The sequence below is a fragment of the Ranitomeya imitator genome, chromosome 6 (genome assembly GCF_032444005.1).
Source record: "Ranitomeya imitator isolate aRanImi1 chromosome 6, aRanImi1.pri, whole genome shotgun sequence".
Lineage (NCBI taxonomy): Eukaryota > Metazoa > Chordata > Amphibia > Anura > Dendrobatidae > Ranitomeya > Ranitomeya imitator.
The window spans coordinates 245229088-245253543 of NC_091287.1; the positions used below are offsets into that span (position 1 = coordinate 245229088).

General features: G+C 42.0%; 2 protein-coding genes across 8 annotated transcripts in view; both read left to right on the plus strand.

The window, feature by feature from the left end:
- The window catches only part of LOC138642413 (uncharacterized), a 347309-nt gene that overhangs the window by 198951 nt on the left and 123902 nt on the right, over positions 1 to 24456 (plus strand). For all 7 annotated transcript variants that reach the window (XM_069730557.1, XM_069730558.1, XM_069730555.1 and 4 more), the window contains 2 exons: positions 1755 to 1785; positions 13058 to 13144. In XM_069730557.1, coding sequence (XP_069586658.1) covers positions 1755 to 1785; positions 13058 to 13144 — 118 coding nt within the window. The remainder of the gene's footprint in view (positions 1 to 1754; positions 1786 to 13057; positions 13145 to 24456) is intronic.
- On the plus strand, positions 15104 to 19150 carry LOC138641361 (uncharacterized). The gene is made up of 2 exons (XM_069728914.1): positions 15104 to 18052; positions 18185 to 19150. The coding sequence occupies exons 1-2, from the start codon at positions 17769 to 17771 to the stop codon at positions 18618 to 18620; spliced, it is 720 nt and encodes a 239-aa protein (XP_069585015.1). The 5' UTR covers positions 15104 to 17768; the 3' UTR covers positions 18621 to 19150.

The window sequence follows — 24456 nt, forward strand, 5'->3', positions numbered from 1 at the left end:
AATCTTAAACTTTGAGAGCGAGAACCAATATGACAAGAAAAGGTAATAAGAGTCCATAATAACATTAGTCACAGACTGCCCCATGTCCAGCTGGTTATTTTTTTTTAAATTCTATGTGATCAATTAACCCTGGCTCAGGGTAATTTTATATTTAGATGGCAATTGGATACCCAAAGTAGATAATAATAGTGCTTCTATTTAATGCATTGACTAAAACGGGTAAAGAGTTTTGATATTTTTCCTATAGATCAATCTCTCTCATTGACCTAGATCTGAAATTAATGTAAAAAAATAATTAACGGTGAACAAATTCTCAACCATATTTTCCAAACTGAACACCACAACAAGTTGGCTTAGTTAAAGGTAGATTAGCAATTTTCAAATACGGTATGTTAGGTGTTCACAATCTTAGACACAAGTTAAAATGCACCCTCTCTAGTCTATCCAGCCTTACAAAAATGTAGAAAAGGCTATTGAACATTCTTCTAGATAACTTCAGTCAACATTTGACACAATAGGTATCTTGGTAAAGAATAATGAGGCAGGTTGTCATTAATTGCAGGCGACATTATGATTTTCCTTGCTGATCCGTTAGGGCGACATTATGATTTTCCTTGCTGATCCGTTAGATGAAGTCCCTAAGGTATTTCAATACCTTCTGGAAATTGGAATATACTCTGGTATTAAAGGGGTTGCTCGGGACCAAGGATAGGTCATCAATGTCTGATCTGTGGGGGTGTGACACTCTACACCCCTGCCAATTAGCTGTTCCCATTGTTCGGAACTGCTCAGCTTCGGAGCTGCACAGGACAGCTCCGTCTACTGTATAGTGGTTGTGGCCGGGTGCTGCACATCTGCCACCAATTCCAATCAATAGGGTGTGGATGTGTAGTACCCGGCCTCAGCCAGTATTTCAATGATGGAGCTGTTCTGTGCAACTAAGCGGTTCCAGCCAGTGGCGATACAAGGAACAGTTGATTGACGAGTGTGCAAGGAGTCGCACTCCCACCGATCAGACATTGATCACCTATCCTAATGATAAGTCAACAATGTTAAAGTTACAGTCAACTTCTTTAAGGTCAACAAATCAAGAAGTTAACTCCTATAGTGCTGTATATAGATTAGAAGAAATGGGACAATCTTCTCAAATGACTAACAAAACATATTGGAGGGTAGGGGAGTTGTTGGCCATGAACGTTGATGAGAAACTTTCTTTAAATTACTGCGTTTGGTTATGTATGGTTTGAACATCCCCACATAGCCCAATACACTTGATTGCCTGACACCATGCCCTAAATGCAAAGAGGTAAAATCTGATTTCTCTGTTTTAAAATCTGATTTAGATTTGTTGGAAAGGAGGCATCTATAATGATATGGGAGAGGAGACATAGAAATTATGATTTATATTTTATTTTGCAGATTACATTTTATTTCTACCCATGTATCTCCATTTTATTCTAATTTAGGAATACTATGCAACTCTGAAATGATTTGGCAACTAATGCATGTATCTTTGCTAATGACCTATACATTGATTAGTGTAGTTATTGAAATACCTAATAAAAATGTTTATTATAAAGAGTACTTTTGTATTATAGTGTACTATTTTAATAGAAAGTAAATGTTGGCTTCTTTTGTAATGCTGGCTTTCTTGTGTATATTCAAAAAATAATTTTTATATTTGTAAACCTATTTGTTCTGTGATACTTTGCCGTCATTTATTAAATACAAATGGTTTTTATTTTTCTTTACAGACAAATTCGACCAGATTGTCAAAAATATCTGGTAGGTGTATTACTTGTGAATACTACTTCTAAGGCTCAATGAGTGACTGGTGCAGTGTATGGGAACACATTGTATATGCAGCTCACATATAACTGTTGTATGTACGTGGAAATAGTAATTGGTTGCAATGGCCGTTTTTTGGTTTTTTTTTTACAAGTTTTTATGTCATGGTCATCTTAACACGGCCACCAATATGTGAGGATCACCACTCGCGATACACATGTCTTTATGCTGCTGTAAAGGAGTACCCCGCTTCCCACACTCGCCTGTCCACTCACCTGTCCCCATGGGCTGACAATGAGCTAAGCACACCTCGCGTCTCGCTACCACCACTCACGCAGCGGGCCATACACTAGCAAACACAACACTCAACTCTCCCAGGCACCTGATAGGTACTCTTCTTGCACTCTGGACTACACAGAGTAATGTAACCAAGCTAGTCTCTCCCTCTTCAGGGTTGTGGGTACATTTTGAGCATTAAGGAACAAACTTATTTAATTTTAGATTTGATAAACAAAAAGTACAGTGGTTTAGAAAAGGTTACAAATAGTGATGGGCGAATATACTCGTTACTTGAGATATCTCGAGCATGCTCGGGGGTCCTCCGAGTATTTTTTAGTGCTCGGAGTTTGTTTTTCTTGCCGCAGCTGAATGATTTACATCTGTTAGCCAGCATAAGTACATGTGGGGATTGCCTGGTTGTTAGGGAATCCCCACATGTACTTAAGCTGGCTATCAGATGTAAATCATTCAGCTGCTGCAAGAAAAACGAGGGGGGTGATAGAAAGACCACAGCTTGGCTGGGGCCACTGATCTCGGATTGCATGGAAGGGAGATGTTATCAGGAGGCAGGCTGTTATGATAATCATGAGCAGGCCTTGGCCCCTGATCTGTTGCATAATGTCCCAGAAGGGAGGGAAGCTCCCTGGGGTACCCCTGTAAAGAGGAGTCAAAGAGTGGCTATTTCTTACTCTTTCTATTCCTTCTGCCCTCCCGAGTATTACATTTTTCTTTTTAATCCATTGTACGGGTCCATAGCTATTCACCTGTTTATTTAGTGCTAATATTATGGTCTTTATCAAGTGGCTGTGGCTCACAAGGCATTTTTTTCAGAGCAGCCTAAATGCATCCCTCCCAGAGAATCCTGAGTCATGCCCTCTTGCTAATTACCAACAGACAAAAAAAAACATACCGCTAAATCCGTAATATGTATTAAAATACAACACACAAACAAAACGTCTAATTCTCTGAGGTACATTTGGAATAAAATAAGAGGAAACACTGTCCACTTATGACCTAGTGATAGCTCCTTTTTAAAGGGTTATTCCCAAAATCACAGTGTGGTCTGATTATAATGTACCGTACATGTAATTATTAATATGAGCCAATAAAACTCACTTTTAAATTTCGTACTTGTTTTGCACATATCCCGGCCCCCCCTTCCCCCTTCAAAGAATGACCCTTCAAGCTCTATATACCATCCAGTTGCTTTTCAATGTCCCTGGTTCCTCGTGCACAGTACAGTATTTATCACCTGGCTTCCTGCCTGTAAAGCTCTGCCTCTACCTCTGAAGTAGTTAATCTGCCTTTACAATGCAAGCTATGCTTATGTGCACTGTATGCTCCTGTACTCAGCTCCTCTAGCCCATCTTTATCAGTATAGATACCTGTGGGTTTATACATCATTGTCCTGTTGGCTGGTTTTCTACTGAGCTCAACTGTCCCACACTGCTCCACAATAGAACTGGTAATAACGAGACTCCACACAGCTGACACAAGCAGAGCTGACCTGCGTTTAATGCCTGCGTCAGACAGTTCAGTGATGCAAAACTGCAAATGACGCTGTGTTGATGCTTATCGTATAGGTTTATGCCATAAGAAAGGAAAAGACTGTGGGAAACCGTTGCAAGTGCCAAGTTTAAATGTGTAAAATAGTGGCAAGAATATACAGGGGTGGGGATTAGTTGATTGAGAATTGACAGCAAAGACCAGAACTACAGTAGGGACAAATATAATATTGATAGCAAATAAGTATCACAAATATTACAAGCTATATTTGTGAGTCTTTGTCTTTTTTGGGCCAATGTTATGGGAGTTTGTGCAGATGGGAGGGGGATCCCTGTGTCAGCGGATTACCGCAGACAAAGATTCCCATCAGCCGGTGTATGCAGGCATATGCAATTGGTCCACTACTATTGCAAATAAAGTACGGTACTAGGAAGTACAAATGCGGGTGGTAATTAAATCAAGTCCTATAAGTAAACTAAGGGATTAGCATCAGCACACTCAGTATGAAAAGTGGTGCACTGAATATTTGGAGGAAAAAGTGGCTGGAAATTTTCAAAGTATTAAAGGGGATATCTGTGAATTTGCATTTTTTAGTTTTTTGCTAATATACGACAGGAAGGAAGGTAGTTGTGAACTTCCTGCCTGTTCTGCCCAGCGCCAATGTCTGCTGACTCAAAGCGGTCATAGATCGCTTCTGCCATTGATTCTACTGCTTCATTTGACCTGTTGTTAACAGAGTAGCTCTTCCGACATAAGAAGCTGCTCTGAGGTCACTGGAAGCAGACAATAGCAGCCAACAGCTGTCAGTGACCGTAGATTGCAAGAGACAATCAGTGCTGTGCAGACTAGTTAATTAACAACTACCTGCGTGTACATTTATAACCCTATAGCAAAAAAAACAAGCAAAGTTCTGGATAATCCCTTTAACTATGTGATTGCCAAACTAAAAGCTCTTGGTAATTGTTTTCAAGAGAAAATGAAGAATTTTTAAGAGGACCCATAATCTTCAATCATACCAGGGTTTACTACTAGTGATGAGCAAGTATACTCGTTGCTCTGGTTTTCCCGAGCACGCTTAGGTGGTCTCCAAGTATTTGTGAGTTCTCGGAGATTTAGTTTTTGTTGACGCAGCTGTATGATTTGCGGCTGCTAGACCGTTTGAATACATGTGGGGATTCTCTAGCAAATAGGCAACCCCACATGTACTCAGGCTGGCTGGCAGCCGTAAATCATGCAGCTGTGTCAACAAAAACTAAATCTCCGAGAACTCACAAATACTTGGAGACCACCCGAGCGTGCTCGGGAAAACCAGAGCAACGAGTATACTCGCTCATCACTATTTATTACATGAAATTGACGGTGTGTATAAACATGTAATTGTTATATTTGGAAACATAGTGGCTTTAATTACACTAATTTTGAGAGTATTACAGTTTGATAGCAGCCATAGAGATTGGCGATTCAGCCTTAATAATAATAATAATAATCTTTATTTTTATATAGCGCTAACATATTCCACAGCGCTTTACAGTTTTTGCACACATTATCAGCCTTCTATATTCTAGTGAACCACACCTCCAGATTTCAGGCTTGCCACTAGCCAGAGCCTCTATATATAAAATCTACCAGCCATCACGTATTCAGCATGACATCACAAATTTTGGTCCCTGCACCACTTGACACAGGCGGACTGCAGAATCTTTCACAGTTCGACCTCACCCCCTTGGCACTATGCTTGCCCTTGTAATGCCTCCTTTCACCCAGGGGAGTGCTGCATAACAGTAGTAAAGTTAAGCGAATTTGTTGCGGTTCCCTCTTATTCAGCAAGCTTATAGCGTTTGCTTAATAATCTGCACAGGGAACCCGACTTCCTGGATTGCGTCGGACGATCTGCTGATCGGCACCGCAACTCCATGTGTTGCGGCTGTGTCACAGAACATGCATGGAGAGCCTATTTGTTGGGCTCTCCTTGGATGTGCTATGATTGTGACACAGCCGCGACACATGCAACTGCGGCACCCATCAGCTGATCGGCTGGCGCGATCCAGGAAGCTGGGTTCCCTCTGCAGCTAATTCGGCAAGCACTATAGCTTGCCGAATAAGAGGGAACCCAAACAAATCTGCTCAACTATAAATATGAAGATGACATAGACTCATGTCATGTGGCATTATTCTGACTCTTGTCCTACTCAGCTGCAACATCTTCAGGCCTGATGACACTTCTCACTGTTTATGTGCTTCCTTATGATCAGCAGTCTTTGTCCACTCTTCCTTGCAGTAGCATTTCATATCTATCAGATCTCCTGTGTAGGGCCTTCTTTAGGTCAAACTACAGACTTTCAGTTGGATTCAGGTCTAGGCTCTGGCTGCCCTTCAAAACTTTGATCTTCTGATGAAGCCATTCTTTTGTTGATTTGGATGTGTGCTCAGGTTCCTTGTCGTGCTGAAATGTGAAATTCCTCTTTATCTTTAGGTATTTAGTGAGCACACTTTACCACTGCAATGGAGTCATGATTACCATTGTGCAGCTTGTACGTCCACTTCCACAGTAATCGTCAGAAAAAATTGAGAAGTGTAAAATTGATGCTTTGGATTACTATTATTAAAGATACTAATTTTTGACTGATAAATAGAGATGGGCAAACCCATGTTTGAGAGAGATTGATTTGGAATTGTTAATAATTCCTACCATCATGACTAAAACCCCAATTCCAGCTGTCAAAAAATGTCCCCAAAGCGTATTACTGCCTCCACCATGCTTTACTGTTGGTGTGATGTTCTTTTGCTGATGTCCAGTGTTGGCTTTGTGACAAAATGCTTTTTGGAATTATGGCTAAAAATGTCAACCTTGGTTTTATTAAATCATAACACGTTTTCCATATGCTTTTGGCACACTTGATGTTGGCCATGAATGCTTTTCTTTATAAGAAATGGCTACTGTCCTGCCACTTTACCCCACAGGCCTGACATTGTAATATCAATGTGTCAAATGTTTTATACCTTTCTTCTGACTGATCACGTTCAACAATAAGATTCCTGTCTTGAATTGTAACCTGTTTACAGACCATGCCTTTTACTTCACCATGAACTAAGATAGCGTCAGAAAAATCCTATAAGAATTGCTAAACTTTATAAGGGGTGAAGCAGAAACACTTTAAATTATAGTAACATTGTACTTATTTTTTACGATATATCACATAAGAGTCAGGGTGGATAGGTCTCCCATACTCCATTCTAGGTCTTTTCTTCCTGGCCAGGAGCTACAGGTGGGAGCAGTGTGCTCTGTATCTGCTGGACTGAGTGGAAGTTCATCCTGGAAGTAAAAGATCTGAATATATCACTATGAAAAGTGAAGGACTATTGTTTGAACTGAATCTGCAATGTTTGATGAGAAAACCTTGGTTTATGTACAAGTTACCATATCTTGCATCAAGTACATTTATTTTCTGTTTTGCTGTTAAAAGTAATCCTGTTTCAGCTACTGTTGTCTTTTGGTTTGATACTAAGTTGACTGATATTTGGAACTGTTAATAATTCTCTACACCGTGGCTGAACCCCCAGTTCCAGCTTCCCAAAAAATTCTGCTTCCACAATGTTTCACTGTGGCATGGTGCTCTTCTGATTATGAGGTGTTGGCTTTGTGCCAAAAATACTTTTTGGAATTATGACCAAAAAGATCAAGCATGGTCTCTTCTAAGAGCAGAACATGTTTTCACACATGTATTTGGCAGAATTAATCTAGGTTTTGGCAAAACTTAGCTGGCTTGAATATTTTTATGTTAGAAAATGCTTCTGCCTTGCCTCCCTACCCTACGGGCCAGACATATGAAAAATACAGGAGATTGTTGTCACATGCAGTACACTACCAGCCCTTGCCAGAAATTCCTACAGATCCTATATTGTTGCTGTAGGACTTTTGGCAGCTTCCTGGATCTATTTCTTTGTCTTTTCATCAATTTTTAAAGGGCTTCCAGCTTTTGTCTCTATTGGTTTAATCACATGACCACCTCTTCAAAGCCATGCTATTATTACGAATGCAGTATGTGGTTAGCATTGTCTTGCGGAAATACTCAAAGCCTGAAATAGATGTCTGAATGGGAACATTTGTTCTAAAACCTCTATATAATGCTCAGCATTGACAGTATGGGCGGCTTGCACATCTTTAAAGGCACTATCAGAAATGCAGGCTTTCAATCTGTTCTCGAATGTCAAGCTTCATCGTCCCTATCCTGTTGAGTGCACAGAGCACACCGTCCATTGTTTCCATAACAAATTTAACATTTTTATTCATATGATGACAAAATAGTTTTACATTTTTTTTTCCTCAGTTCAGTTTAAATGAGCTTTGACCCAGAGAAATTTTTATCACACAAGTCCAAACAAAGTATAATGTAACCTCATAAATATAGACTCAACAACGATCCCAAACCATGGACTTGGAGGGATAGAGAGGCATGAACATAGAGATTTAAAATTTACAATATTTTATTAGGAATAAATTAAAAAAAAGTTCATTTAAAATTTAAACAAAGGGTTTTCAAAGAAAAGTAGTTAAGTGCAAACGCTGATTTCAGTTATACATCATTATAAGCACATTGCACTTTTACCTAAAGCTGATCTTTATATTGATTGACCTGGTCTTCTACACGTTTATCATAAGTAACATTTATTTCTAGACCTCATAGTGCTGCCATGCCTCCAGCTACTGATAGTTTACACTTTACTACTTTTCTTTGAAAACCCTTTGTTAAATTTTAAATGAACTGTTTTTAATTTATTCCTAATAAAATATTGTAAATTTTAACCCCTTAATGACAGCCAATACGTCTTTTAACTGACCTGAGATTTAAGAGAATAGCCTCCCCATACAGGTGACAATCCAGCAGCTGTCAGCTGTACACTATAGCTGACAACTTGCTGTATCAGCCACGATCAGTGTTTGTACCGTCCATATCTGTTTAACCCCTTAGATGCTGCTGTCAATAGTGACTACATCATTATATATGGTTAACAGAGTGTGAGGGCTTCCTCTTTATCCAAATTGGTGCCCTCAGATCATGATTGTGTGGTCCTGATATTTGCCATGGCAATTCATGACCAAATAGCGGCCTTAGTCTGACTGCTATAGTAATCTGTTCAGAAGTTAGAGACTTTTAGGTGGTAAAAATACACATTTTCATTTCTGTAATGCCACTTTGCATTAATTCCTGTAAAGCACCTGAAGGGTTAATAAACTATCTGACAGCAGTTTTCAATATGTCAGGGGGTGCTGTTTTTAAAATGGTATTACTTTTGGGGGTTTCCCAATATATGAGACAACTAAAGTCACTTCAAACATAGATAAGTCCCTAAAGAAATACATTTTGAAAATTTCCTTGAAAAAATGCTGCTACATTTTTAAACCTCCTAAAATGCTAACAAAATAAAATAACATTTTACAAATGGTGCTGATGTAAAGCCGACATGTGGGAAATGTTATTTATTAATGGTTTGCTGTGGTATGACCATCTGGATTAAAGGGATAATCATTCAAATTTAGAAAATTGCTAATTTTTTAACATTTTTCTCAAATTTTTGATATTTTTTATAAATAAACACAAAACATATTGACCTAAGTTTACCATTATCATAAAGTATAATGTGTCAGAAAAAAACAGTCTCAAAATCACTGGGATTTGTTGAAGCGTTGCGGAGTTATTACCACATAAAGTGACACTGGTCAGATTTAAAAAAAATTGGCTCCGTCACTAAGGGGTTAAATCTCTATGTTCATGCCTCTTTATGACTCCAAGTCCACGGTTTGAGATTGTTGTTGTTACCCAGAGAAGACAGCAGCTTTTTTGGATTGTGTTGATATATGGCTTCTTCTCTGTATGATAGAGCTTTAACTTGCATTTGTGGATTGTGTGGCAAATTGTGCTCTCAATCATAGATTCCTATAAGCGCTCCTGTGTATATACAATGATTTGCATGACCGAATTATGCCTGTTTTTAATGCAATGCCATATCACGATTCGTACATCACAAGCATTCATAATCATGTGACTTAGTTTACAGTTTAAAATTGACCCTCCAGGGGTTGCTTATTAGAACCCCTTCTTTTTTTTTTTTTTTTTTTTTAGCCCAGTGTCCACTTTTTCGAGAGGCATTACTTCCATCAATTTCTGAATAAGTAAATGTTTTCAAATTAAGTGAAGGGTGATTGACGTTGGTGGACAGAGGCTATACTAAAATGTCTTCTTTAGCAGCTGACTTGATTATTTAGCCTGTGGCTTTTATATGGTTTTATAGCGATAAGTGCACATAATACAAGGGATAAACAGCAAAAGCCTCTTAACACTAGAATCTGATTGCATCATCACTGGTGAGCAATTGGTGCTAAAATACTTAAAGGGTAAAGCTGCATTTCATGGCCAATTCATGTGTGCCCAACAGCCAATGACAAGGCAGCCCTATCTGTTGAGACTCTAATCTAACATGATACCTCTCCCAGGCTAGAGCCTACAATCACATGGGCAGGTAAGTTCAAGCTCTGTTTAAAGCTGCCATAGGCTGATGGCTTGAGTACTCGGTCAGAAGGCATGTATTATAAATATTAAAATACTGACCGTCCCTTCCAAACAGAGAGCCAAATGTGAACAAGTGCATTGAGCACTGCTTGCAATTACCGGTAGAGCGAAGCATGACCACTACTTAAAGCAAGGGACTGACTGCTGTACTGCTTGCTGTTTTGTTGAGTGCTCTCCTTTCTAGCTCAAAGGTTATCAACAAGCATTAGTCTCATGTATTGAGAAGCAGTACTGTTTATCCATTATAATATATGCCGCTTATCCCATCAGTAATTGTCAGCAGCGCTCAGCACATACAGTGTTGGCTCCTTCTCAAAGCACACATTGCTTCACTGCTGATGAAGGATGGATGGTTCACTTTCCAAAAAGACAATGTCCTAAAGCAACACTTGAGTTGTTTAAGTGGAACGGAGTGGCTTAAGGTACCTTCACATTTAGCGACGCTGCAGCGATATAGACAACGAGCCGATCGCTGCAGCGTCGCTGTTTAGGTCGCTAGGAGACGTCAAACACCGGACACAGCTGAGCAATGCAGGAGCGATCCAGTGACGTACTTATCGTTCTCACTGGTTGTTCGCTCCATTGAAAAGCATTGCAGGCATCGTTGCTTTTGCTGTCAAACATGACGAATCACACCGACCTGACGACCAAATAAAGTTCCGGACTTTCAGCGACGACCAGCGATGTCACAGCAGGATCCTGATCGCTGCTGCGTGTCAAACACAACGAGATCGCTATCCAGGACGCTGCAACGTCACGGATCGCTGTTGTTCTCGTTGGAAAGTTGTTCAGTGTGAAGGTACCTTAAGTAAAATCCCAGACCTTAATCCAATTCAGAATGTGTCGTCAGACTTCAAGATTGCTGTTCACCAGAGGAAACCATCTCACTTGAAGGAGCTGGAGCAGTTTTGTCTTGAGGAATGGGCAAAAATCTCAGTGGTAAGATGTGGAAGCTCACAGAGACTTATCCAAAGCGACTTGCAGTTGTAACTGCCTCAAAAGGAGGCTCTACAAAGTACTGACTTTAGGGGGGATGAATGGTTATGGACACTGAAGTTTTCAGTTATTTTGTCCGATTTGTTGTTTGCTTCACAATAAAAAGAAAACCAAATGGTCACAGTTGTGGGCATGTTCTTTACCTGAACTAATGCAGCTAAAAATAACTGTGAAATTCCAGGTTGAGTTATCGAAATACAAAAAATGGCAAGGGGGTGAATACTTTTGCAATCCACTGTATCTTTATATGATTTATGAACTTCCTCCTGTCTTTCCATACCTGGTAGCACTGTTGTTTATCACATATGCCCATGCAACAAAATCTGTAGAACCTTGTGCACCACATTTTAATTTTATTGCACCCATTATCATGGCAACTTTATATTCCCATTTCTCCCATGCACCGCTTTTAAAGTTTGGATACAAAAAAACAGTCTAATATATACACAGTAATTTCGGACCAGCTCATGACATACTGTACTGTATATATGTATGCATCAGCTACTTTTCTCAAATTCTAAGAGAAGCAGTAATTCCCTGTGCACCTATGTATACCGGCTGATGGGAATCCTTGTCTGTCTGCTGTAGCGAGCAGACAATGGGATCCCCCTCTTACCTGCATATACCGGCTGATGGGAATCCTGGTCTGTCTGCTGTAGCGAGCAGAGAATGGGATCCCCCTCTTACCTGCATATACCGGCTGATGGGAATCCTTGTCTGTCTGCTGTAGCGAGCAGACAATGGGATCCCCCTCTTACCTGCATATACCGGCTGATGGGAATCCTGGTCTGTCTGCTGTAGCGAGCAGAGAATGTGATCCCCCTCTTACCTGCATATACCGGCTTATGGGAATCCTTGTCTGTCTGCTGTAGCGAGCAGAGAATGGGATCCCCCTCTTACCTGCATATACCGGCTGATGGGAATCCTTGTCTGTCTGCTGTAGCGAGCAGAGAATGGGATCCCCCTCTTACCTGCATATACCGGCTGATGGGAATCCTGGTCTGTCTGCTGTAGCGAGCAGACAATGGGATCCCCCTCTTACCTGCACAAACTCTCCTGTAATGTTGGTTAAATCGGAGCCGAATGCCAGTATAGCTTGTTAGTGTTGAATGGATTTTTATGAGACTGACTTGCTAATGATATTGAGAATTATTCTTATACCTGTACACTGCACATTTATACAGCACTGTTGGCACTATATTATTTGTTCCTTTTCCAAATATGTTTGTGTACAGTCTTTGCTGTCAATCAACTGAATCTTCATCCCTGGATACTCTTGAAACCATTTTATCTATTGAAACTCCTATACCTGCAACTGCTACGCACCAATTGTTGTCTGATGAACGGGTAACAATTCCATTCCCGGAAACATGGAATAGGTTTTAAGCAATAAAACTCCTGTTTTTTAGAAATGAGACCTAAAGCCCTTTTATTTTTTGTCTATTATTTTTGTATATAAATAGCCATTAATTTTCCATATTTTCAAATGCCTAGAACAAGCTTTCTGAGGATTATGCTCAACCAGATTCTGGTGTAATTAAAGCAAATACATTGGTTTTGAGTTATCCTATGAATACGATGCGAACCTTTTTTATTCTTTTAAGTGTCCTGACTATATTACCTTAGATACGCTCTGGAGTGTTTGTTTTTTTATATGTCTGAGCTTCTACAATACACAGATTTAGATTATTGTCTGTAGAACTCTCACCTTGCATATAGGACTGCTGGCCAAGTTACTGGGCACTGGTGGGGCAGATTAGCCTGCGATCAGCATCTTTTAACTTCATGATTTCACACTTCAGGCTTGTTTCAATAAACAGCAACTTTTTTGTGAAATATAGCCTTCTGTAAAGTATTTTGAAGAATTTTTCCTTACCGCTTCAGTTTGTGACCTTTTATAATTTCATTCAACTTACTAGGAATCTACAGCTAGATGTGATCTGAAACCCATTGGATCTGAAAGCCCCCTTAAAATTGCTTGCAATAAGGATTTGTTCACATTCCTGGTAAGTTTCACCTATTGTGTCTGTAATTCAATGTAAATGGTGAGCTCTTTTATAAAGTTAATACTAATGGTTATTCATTATATTTTTAGACCTATGCTTATGTTTTGCGCAGAATTTCAATAACTGGCATTCATTTTCATATTGTCTGTCATCTTTCTATTTTTTTAAGCTTGCTATGAATGTTAGTTATGGATTTCAAATGTGTATATGTAATGGATATATGTGTTTTAAAAGACTGCCCCTTTCATAAAACCCTGACCCCTGCGCGCAGGTGTTTACATTAAAAAGGAAAAACGTGTGTTAGGTTATGTGCACACGTCAGGATTTCTGGCAGAAATTTTCCTGACAAAAACCTGACATTTCTGCCAGAAATCCACATGCGTTTTTTGCACGTTTTTGATGCGTTTTTTCTTGCGTTTTTTCCAAATGCATAAAATAGCGGGAAAAACGCAAAAAATCCGCAAAATTAATGAACATGCTGCTTTTTTTTTTTTTTTTACCACGATGCGTTTTTTTTGCAGAAAAAAAAACGCATCATGTGCACAAAAATTGCAGAATGCATTCTAAATGATAGGATGCATATGTCTGCAGTTTCTAATGAGGTTTTATCGCGAAAAAACATGAACGTGTGCACATAGCCTTACTCACCAACCCCTGAAATGTCCCTTTGAGCCAGTGAGCTTACTGATTGGCTACTGCGCTGTTCACATTACATCAGTGCTGCAGATGGTGTCTCATCATTTTAATGACTTTTTAGTGTGTGGTTGACCAGTTCTGTGAATGCTTAAAAAGATGGATACCATCGAAACAGATGACAAACGAAGTCCAAAGCGTCTCCATCTGTCTCATTAAAGGGGCTGGTTATGTCTGGGGTTTCTTCTGAATTGTAATTTTACGGGATTTACACGGAAACCCAGACGTAAATGCTCAGCATAGAACATAAGAATGTGACCCCAGCCTTATACTAAAAGCAATAAAAAAAAAATGATGTACCCTAAAATGTTACCAATAAAAACCCCTAACTTATACCACACAAAACCAGCCCTCACTCAGGTCCGTCATCTGTCACTGGATCTTTAGGGTGGTCCCACGTTACTGATAGAACAAAGACTCTAGAAAAGGCTCTTGCCCCTCAAATAAAATCCAGTGAATCTCGTGCTTTCAAATCTAAATGTGGTTATCCTTCTGAGCTCCACTGTGCCTAAACCGCTGCGGCCACGTTTGGCGTTATTATAGTGGGGACAGCGCACTTAATAATTTACGGGTGCGTATTGCCAGAAGCACAAGCTGGGCACAATGTATGGAGGCACTACAATATATAGAGGCTCTACACTGTATGGGGACACAATGTATGAGCACTAAACTATCATATTTGTGATTCTCCAGAAAAAAGGCGTGGATGTTACAAAATTGTCACCACAGCCGTAGATGAATTCATGGACAGGTGCAATTTCTACAATGGGGTCACTCTTTTTAACCCCTTTCTGCCAGCTGACGGAATAGTATGTCAGCTGGCAGTACCCTCGCTTTGAGGTGGGCTCCGGCGGTGAGCCCTCCTCAAAGCCACGACATGTCAGCTGTTTTTAACAGCTGATATGTTCCCGCAATGGGCGCGACCGGAATCTCGATCCATTCGCACCCATTAACTAGTTAAATGCCGCTGTCAAACTGACAACGGCATTTATCAAGCGCTGCCGGCCGCGCAGCCGGAAGTATGCGCACTGCTGACCCCCGTCACGTGATTGGGGGTCTTCGGTGCGTTGCCATCACATCCAGACCTCTATGGTTGTTGATGGCAGATTGCTATGAGCGCCACCCTGTAATGTGCTGCATAGAGGTGATCTGTGCATCACCTCTATGTAGCAGAGGTGATCGAGTAGTGGCAGCTTCTAGCCTCCCATAGAGGCTATTGAAGCATGCCAAAATTTAAAAATAAATTTTTTAAAAATATTTTAAATATATATATATATGTTCAAATCGCCCCCTTTCGCCCCAATCAAATTAAAACAATAAAAAAAAATCAGACCTACACATATTTGGTATCGCCACGTTCAGAATCGCCCGATCTATCAATAAAAAAGATTAACCTGATCGCTAAGCGGCGTAGCGAGAAAAAAATCAAAACGCCCAAATTAAGTTTTTTTTATTCGCCGCTACATTGCATTAAAATGCAATATCGGGCGATCAAAATAACTTATCTGCAGAAAAATTGAATAACTAAAAACATCAGGTCGGCACGCAAAAAATAAGCCCTCACCCGACCCCGGATCACGAAAAATGGAGACGCTACCGGTATCAAAAAATTGCGCAATTTTTTTTTTGTTTGTTTATTTTTAGCAAATTTTGGAAAAAATGTTTACCACTTAGATAAGAGAACCTAGACATGTTGGTGTCTATGAACTCTGAATTACCTGGAGAATCATAATGGCAGGTCAGTTTTGGCATTTTGGTGAACCTAGCAAAAAAGCCAAGCAAAAAACAAGTGTGGGATTGCACTTTTTTTTGCAATTTCATGGCACTTGGAATTTTTTTTCCCGTTTCCTGTTACACGACATGGTAAAACCAATAGTATCGTTCAAAAGTACAACTCGTCCCACAAAAAGTAAGCCCTCACATGGCCATATTGATGGAAAAATAAAAAAGTTATGGCTCTGGAAAGAAGGGGAGCGAAAACCAAAAACGAATAAAGCTCCGGGGGTTAAGGGCTCCAAAAGTCAGATGGCGCTTCTTGCTTATCAGACGTGTGTCCAAACAGATGTTTCTGATGACAAATAGGGCATCACCGCTTTTGGGAGAAATTGCGCAATAAATTGTGGTGTTCAGTTTCGCCTATTAACCCTTGGGTTAGTGACAAAATTTCAGCAAATAATAATAATAAAAAAAAAGTTACCACTAAAATGTCATTTTTCCACGTCCCAATGTTATAAAATTCTGAGAGGTACCTGTGCTTTCAAAATACTCATTACACCCCTAGATGAATTCCTTAAGCAGTGAACGTTTCCAATTTGGGGTTATTTGTGGAGGTTTCCGCTGCTCTGGCACCTCAAGAGGTAGGCTAATGGAGGCGGCAATCTATTCAAACGAAATGTGCGTTCTAAAAGTCAAGTAGCACTCGGTCCCATCCAATCCCCGCGGTGTGCTCAAGCAGTAGTGTATAACCACATTTGGGGTACTGCCACATATGGGAAAAATTACATAACAAATTATAGGGTCCATTTTCTCCGATTACCCCTTGTAGAAATTATAAATTTCTTCCCACATGCTGTGGGATTCCCTACTTGTGGGATTGATGTCTATAAGACACCTATCCATTGCTAATCCTATAGTTATATGGTAAATAAACACACAGCCAGCATAAAGGCCTTTAATTGAAAGAATGATTCAGACTTCTTTAATGATTCTAAATTAAACCATACTTATGTCACCGCCCATTCCATTGAAGCCCTTGTCTCCTGTAATAAAACAAAAATAAAAAACAACCATGTCCCTCACCTGTCTTTTGTTCTGTCCCACACCGTAATCCATATCTGGAAATAAACAGTTTTCAAGATGCGACCGTCCAAGCTGAGAACCACTTGTGAATGAGCTGCTGTAAGTGCAGCATCAGTGAGCAGTGGTGATGTCATTGAGGTTACTACAGATCACTAAGGCTGTGTTCCCAGCTGGGCCCCTGAACTTCAGGGACCCTGGGGAGACCACCGCTCACAGAGTGGGGAAAAAATAGCATACGCAGCATCAATAGTAAAAAGTTGGTCACACAGGGTTAATAGCTGTGTTAACGGAGTGCATTACACCACGGTCCGTTAACACTGGCATTAACCCTGTGTGAGCGCTCATCGCTGACTGCAGGGCAGTAAAGCAGCGGCCATTTCGCTGCCAGACTATGGCCGTCGCTGATTGGTCGTGGCAATGGTCGTGGGCGTTTTGCCACGACCAATCAGCGACTTGGATTTCCATGACAGAGGCCGCGACCAATGAATATCCGTGACAGACAGACAGACAGACGGAAGTGACCCTTAGACAATTATATAGTAGATTTTTTTTTATTTTTCTTGATTTCTTTAACTTGTCATCATAGTCGCTGGATGGGTATTAAATATATGTTTTATTTGAAACGTGGCAGTGTCAGAATAAAACATACACGTCTGTAATAATAGAGGCATTGTCTGATTCATGAGGCCCAGGGTGTTCTTCTGCTGGAATATGGAAGTAAAAGCCATTCTATCTTTTTAATACTATAACAGCTAAGGCTAGTTTCACATTTGCGTTTGAATCCGCAGCGTATCTTCCGCAACCTGAAACGCACGGTAAACCGCATGCAAACGCAGCCATCTTTACACGCATCAGCTTACGCATGCAGTCAAAAAAACTCAGCGTTTGCATGCTTTTTCATGCTTTTTGCATGCTTTTGTGTTTTTTTATGGCGCATGGTGCAAAATTTGACAGGATAAAAATCTAGATAGACACCGCCAATGGGACAACAGTGGGCGTGTGTTATGGGATATCTTTATATAGACCATTGGACAGCTGAAATCTTCAGATTTTGCTACTGTATCCTGTATCACGATGGACATGTAGAGCTTTTATTTCAACGTGGATTTAAGTATAAAGCTGTTTCTTGCCTATGTGTTTGCTTGTGAGCAACAAAGAAATAGAGAAAGACAGAAAAGAATACGACGTTGGCGTTATTGGAGAACACACCAATATTGAAGTCCGGGAGAGCTGTGGAGCCTACCACACACTATACAGCGAGCTCAATGCCAACCCGGACAACTTTCCGGAATATACCAGGATGTCTCAAGAGACCTTTTGGGATTTGCTTGGTCGTGTCCAAGGAGCCATCCGGAGACAGGACACCCAGCTCCGTAGAGCGATTCCTGCAGAGGAACGTCTCCTGGTCACATTAAGGTACGTAATAACTGTAAACAAACGGCTGTCATAATTATTATTTTTCTGCCATGTATTATTTTTTCCTTTGTATTTAGCCAAACCCATCATAAATATAATTGTTTGTAATTTGTTTATTTCTTTTTTTGGCAGATTCCTGGCTACCGGAGAGAGCTTATCATCGCTCCATTTTCAGTACCGGCTTGGAATTTCCACCTTGTCTGGAATAGTTGTGGACACCTGCCGGTCTTTGTGGAATGTTCTCTGGGATGAATGTATCCCCTACCCACCGCGGAAATGTGGCTGGAAATTGCCAACATATTCTGGAGAGTGTGTAATTTCCCCAACTGTTTGGGAGCAGTGGACGGAAAGCACATACAGATTACCAAACCCGCCAGATCTGGATCCGAGTAGTTTTAACTACAAGAAATATTTTTCTGTAGTTCTCATGGTAATAGCATATGCGGACTGTCGCTTTATTGCCGTGGACATTGGAGCTTCTGGCCGTGGCAATGACTCCCAGACTTTCAAGAACTCTGATATGGGCCGGCATTTGTATGGCAAAAATATAAATTTTCCCATGCCATGACCTCTCCCCAACACTCAAGGCCCACCGATGCCATTTTTTATGGTTGGGGATAAGGCCTTTCAGATGTGTGAAAACCTACTGAAGCCATATTCCAGTCGGGACTTGAACCACACTAAAATGATTTTTAACTACAGACTGACCAGGGCCCGAAGAACTGTTGTGTACCTTTGGGATTCTTGTCTCAAAATGATGCATTTTTGGGACAGCCATTAATCTAAAAAAAGGAGACAGTCGATGAGGTTGTCAAAGCCTGTGTGGTTCTCCACAATTACATAATGGCTAAGGAGCAACCCAACATTGAACTGGATGAACCATTTGCAAACCCATTGCCAGATTACCAGTATCACGCTCTGTGGTCAACTGTTGAATTTGCCCACGTGAGGGACCAATTTTCTGCCTACTTTGTTTCTGACATCGGACATGTGGCATGGCAAGATGATATTGTGTAAAATGTTCTGTTGGGTTTGGGTCTGAACCAGTCATGTTTTAAATGTTCCTAATATTTGTTAGTAATAAACAACTTGTTTTGATACCTGTACAGAGTCTGTCTTTCCTCTCAAAACGACTTATGATGTCAGTGGTAAGGTAGTTGACGTCATTACATCCTGTGTCTCTTCTGCATTATCTATTGAACGCAGACTGAGGAGAAGATGGAGGTATAATACTAAGCAGATCTATACTCACCAGGTCAGGTGTCAGAAATAGAGTTCATGATGCACAAAACCCAGCATCATGAATTCACTATTTCTGACACCTGTGAGTATAGATATGCCTTGTATGACCTACATCATCTCTTCAGTTTGTGTGAAATAGATGACGTAGACTGAAGAGAAAATGGAGGTAATACAAGCAGGGGTGTCAAACTGCATTCCTCAAGGGTTGCAAACAGGTCATGTTTTCAGGATTTCCTTGTACTGCACAGGTGATAATTTAATCACCTACACACATAATAATTACAGCACCTTGTGCAAAGCTAAGTAAATCTTGAAAACACGCATGGTTTGCGGCCCTCAAGGAATGCATTTTGACACCCCTGAATACAAGGCATATCTATACTCACTATGCCATTTTTCAGAAATAGTTCAGGATGCTGGGTTTTGTGCATCCTGAATTCACTATTTCTGGCAGCTGCTCAGGTGAGTATAGATATGCCTTGTATCACCTCCATTGTTTCTTCAGTCTGCGTCACATAGATTAATCCCTTAGCAACCGGCTATACGCCTTTTAACGGCGGCCGCTAAGGGTACTTAAACCACAGCGCTGTGGAAAAAGTAAATAGCGCCCCCAGAGTCGGATTTTCTCCGGGGTCTCGGCTGCCAGGGGTAGCCGAGACCCCAGAGAACATGATTCGGGGGGGGTTTGTACCAACCCCGCATTTGCGATCGCCGGTAATTAACCGTTTACCGGCGATTGCAAAAAAAAAAAGCGCGATTTCTTTTTAATTTCTCTGTCCTCCGATGTGATCGCACATCAGAGGACAGAAAAAAGGTGTCCCCGATCGCCCCCCGATACTCACCTGTCTCCCCCGGTGCTCCTCGTGGCTCCCGATGGGCGCCGTCATCTTCAAAATAGCGGGCGCATGCGCAGTGCGCTCGCCGGCCGGCTCCGGGAGAATCTTTGGGGTCTCGGCTACTGGGGGTAGCCGAGACCCCAAAGAGCATGATCGGTTTTACCGACCCTGTTTTGCGATCGCCGGTAATTAACTGTTTACCGGCGACCGCAAAAAAAAAAAAAAAAAAAAAAGCAAAGTGTAATTCTCTGTCCTCTGATGTGATCGCACATCAGAGGACAGAGAAATAGGGGGATTCGGGGACCCTATCATACTCACCGGTGTCCCTAGGTCCTCCTGCTGCTCCTCCTGGCCGCCGGGGAAAAGAAAATGGCAGGCGCATGCGCAGTGCGCCCGCCATCTGTCTCCATCTGCTGGCCGGCAGGAGAAAAGCAGTTGGGGCTAAAATTAGGGCTAGGGTTAGGGCTAGGGTTAAGGCTAAATTTAGGGTTAGGGTTGGGGCTAAATTTAGGGTTAGGATTGGCGCTAAATTTAGGGTTAGGCTTCTTTCACACTTATGTCGGTACGGGGCCGTCGCAATGCATTGGCCCGACATACCGACGCACGTTGTGAAAATTGTGCACAACGTGGGCAGCGGATGTAGTTTTCAACACATCCGCTGCCCAATCTATGTCCTGGGGAGGAGGGGGCGGAGTTACGGCCATGCATGCGCGGTCAGAAATGGCGTATGCGACGTAAAAAAAAAAGGTTACATTGAACGTTTTTTTGCGCTGACGGTCCGCCAAAACACTGATCCAGTGCACGACGGACGCGACGTGTGGGCATCCGTCACGATCCGTCGGCAAAACAAGTCTATGGGCAAAAAACGCATCCTGCGGGTACATTTGCAGGATCCGTTTCTTGTCCAAAACGACGGATTGCGACGGATGCCAAACGATGCAAGTGTGAAAGTAGCCTTAGGGCTAGGGTTAGGGTTGGGGCTAAAGTTAGGGCTAGGGTTGGGGCTAAAGTTAGGGTTAGAGTTGGGGTTAGGGTTAGGGTTTGGGTTAGGGTTGGCATTAGGGTTACGCTTGGGATTAGGGTTAGGTTTGGGATTAGGGTTAAGATTAGGGTTGTGATTAGGGGTGTATTGGGATTAGGGTTAGGTTTGAGGTTAGGGTTGAGATTAGGATTAGGGGTGTGTTGGATTTAGGGTTATGGTTAGGGTTGACATTAGGGTTGTTTTGGGGTAAGGGTTGTGATTATCGTTAGGGTTAGTGATTAGGATTATGGATTGGGTTAGGGTTAGGGGTGTGTTGGGGTTAGGGTTGGAGCTAGAATTGGGGGGTTTCCACTGTTTAGGTACATCAGGGGGTCTCCAAACACGACAGCCAATTTTGCGCTCAAAAAGTCAAATGGTGCTCCCTCCCTTCTGAGCTCTGCCCTGCGCCCAAACAGTGAGTTATCCCCACATATGGGGCATCAGCGTATTCGGGATAAATTGGACAACAACTTCTGGCGTCCAATTTCTCCTGTTACCCTTGTGAAAATAAAAACTTGGGGGCTACAAAATCTTTTTTGTGGAAATTTTTTTTTTTTATTTTTATGACTCTGCATTATAAACTTCTGTGAAGCACTTGGGCATTCATAGTTCTCACCACACATCTATATAAGTTCCTTGGGGGGTCTAGTTTCCAAAACGGAGTCACTTGTGGGGGGTTACTACTGTTTAGGAACATCAGGGGCTCTGCAAACGCAACATAACGCCCACAGGCCATTCTATCTAAGTCTGCATTCCAAAACGGCGCTCCTTTCCTTCCGAGCTCTGCCGTGCACCCAAACAGTGGTTTACCCCCACATATGGGGCATCAGCGTACTCGGGATAAATTGGACAACAACTATTGCAGTCCAATTTCTCCTGTTACCCTTGTGAAAATAAAAACTTGGGGGCTACAATATCTTTTTTTGTGGAAAAAAAAAATATTTTTTATTTTCACGACTCTGCAGTCTAAACTTCTGTGAAGCACTTGGGCATTCAAAGTTCTCACCACACATCTAGATAAGTTCCATGGGGGGTCTAGTTTCCAAAATGGGGTCACTTGTGGGGGATTTCTACTGTTTAGGCACATCAGGGGCTCTCCAAATGCGACATGGCGTCCGATTTCAATTCCAGACAATTCTACATTGAAAAAGTAAAACGGCACTCCTTCTCTTCCAAGCTCTGCGGTGCGCCCAAACAGTGGTTTACCCCCACATATTGGGTATCAACGTACTCAGGAGAAATCGCACAACAACTTTTGTGGTCTAATTTCTCCTGTTACCCTTGTGAAAATAAAACTTTGGGGGCAAAAAGATCATTTTTGTAGAAAAAATGTGATTTTTTTTTTTTTTTTTTCACGGCTCTACGTTATAAACGTCTGTGAAGCACATGGGGGTTCAAAGTGCTCACCACACATCTAGATAAGTTCCTTAAGGGGTCTAGTTTCCAAAATGGTGTCACTTGTGGGGGGTTTCCACTGTTTAGGCACACCAGGGGCTCTGCAAACGCAACATGGCATCCGATCTCAATTCCAGACAATTCTACATTGAAAAAGTAATACGGCACTCCTTCCCTTCCAAGCTCTGCGGTGCGCCCAAACAGTGGTTTACCCTCACATATGGTGTATCGACGTATTCATGAGAAATTGCACAACAACTTTTATGGTCTAATTTCTCCTGTTACCCATGTGAAAATAAGAATTTGTGGGCGAAAATATCATTTTTGTGTAAACAAAAGCGATTTTTTATTTTCACGGCTCTACGTTTTAAACGTCTGTTAAGCACTTGGGGGTTCAAAGTGCTCACCACACATCTAGATAAGTTCCTTAAGGGGTCTAGTTTCCAAAATGGTGTCACTTGTGGGGGGTTTCCACTGTTTAGGTACATCAGGGGCTCTCTAAACGTGACATGGCGTCCGATCTCAATTCCAGCCAATTCTGCATTGAAAAAGTCAAACGGCGCTCCTTCACTTCCAAGCTCTGCGGTGCGCCCAAACAGTGGTTTACCCCCACATATGGGGTATTGGCGTATTCAGGAGAAATTGCATAACAAAATTTATGGTTACTGTATATACTCGAGTATAAGCCGAGATTTTCAGCCCAAAGTTTTGGGCTGAAAGTGCCCCTCTCGGCTTATACTCGAGTCAAGGTGGGTGGCAGGGTCGGCGGGTGAGGGGGTGAGGGCGCTGAGGTATACTTACCTAGTCCCAGCGATCCTGGCGCTCCCCCTGCCGTCCCACGGTCTTCGGTGCTGCAGTTCTTCCTCTATCAGCGGTCACGTGGGACCGCTCATTAGAGAAATGAATAGGCGGCTCCACCTCCCATAGGGGTGGAGCCGCTTATTCATTTCTCTAATCAGCGGTAACGGTGACCGCTGATAGAGGAAGAAGCTGCGGCACCGAAGACAGCTGTCCGGGAGAAGGAGCCGGACGCCAGGACCAGGTAAGTATCGCATATTCACCTGTCCACGTTCCAGCCGCCGGGCGCCGCTCCATCTTCCCGGCGTCTCTGCGCTCTGACTGTTAAGGTCAGAGGGCGCGATGACGCATATAGTGTGCGCGGCGCCCTCTGCCTGATCAGTCAGAGCAGAGAGACGCCGGGACCGGACGCCGGAACGAGACGAGATGTGTTTTTTTTTTTTTACAGCAGCAGCAGCAGTGACAATGGCAAAGCTTTCTATGGGGCAATATGAACGGTGCAAGAGCACTATATGCACTATATGGGGCAGAGCTATAGGGCAATAATGAACGGTGTAGAGCACTATATGGGGCAGAGCTATAGGGCAATAATGAACGGTGCAGAGCACTATATGGGGCAGAGCTATAGGGCAATAATGAACGGCGCAGAGCACTATATGGGGCAGAGCTATAGGGCAATAATGAACGGTGCAAGAGCACTATATGGGGCACAGCTATAGGGCAATAATGAACGGTGCAAGAGCACTATATGGGGCAGAGCTATAGGGCAATAATGAACGGTGCAGAGCACTATATGGGGCAGAGCTATAGGGCAATAATGAACGGTGCAGAGCACTATATGGGGCAGAGCTATAGGGCAATAATGAACGGCGCAGAGCACTATATGGGGCAGAGCTATAGGGCAATAATGAACGGCGCAGAGCACTATATGGGGCAGAGCTATAGGGCAATAATGAACGGTGCAAGAGCACTATATGAGGCACAGCTATAGGGCAATAATGAACGGTGCAGAGCACTATATGAGGCACAGCTATAGGGCAATAATGAACGGTGCAGAGCACTATATGGGGCAGAGCTATAGGGCAATAATGAACGGCGCAGAGCACTACATG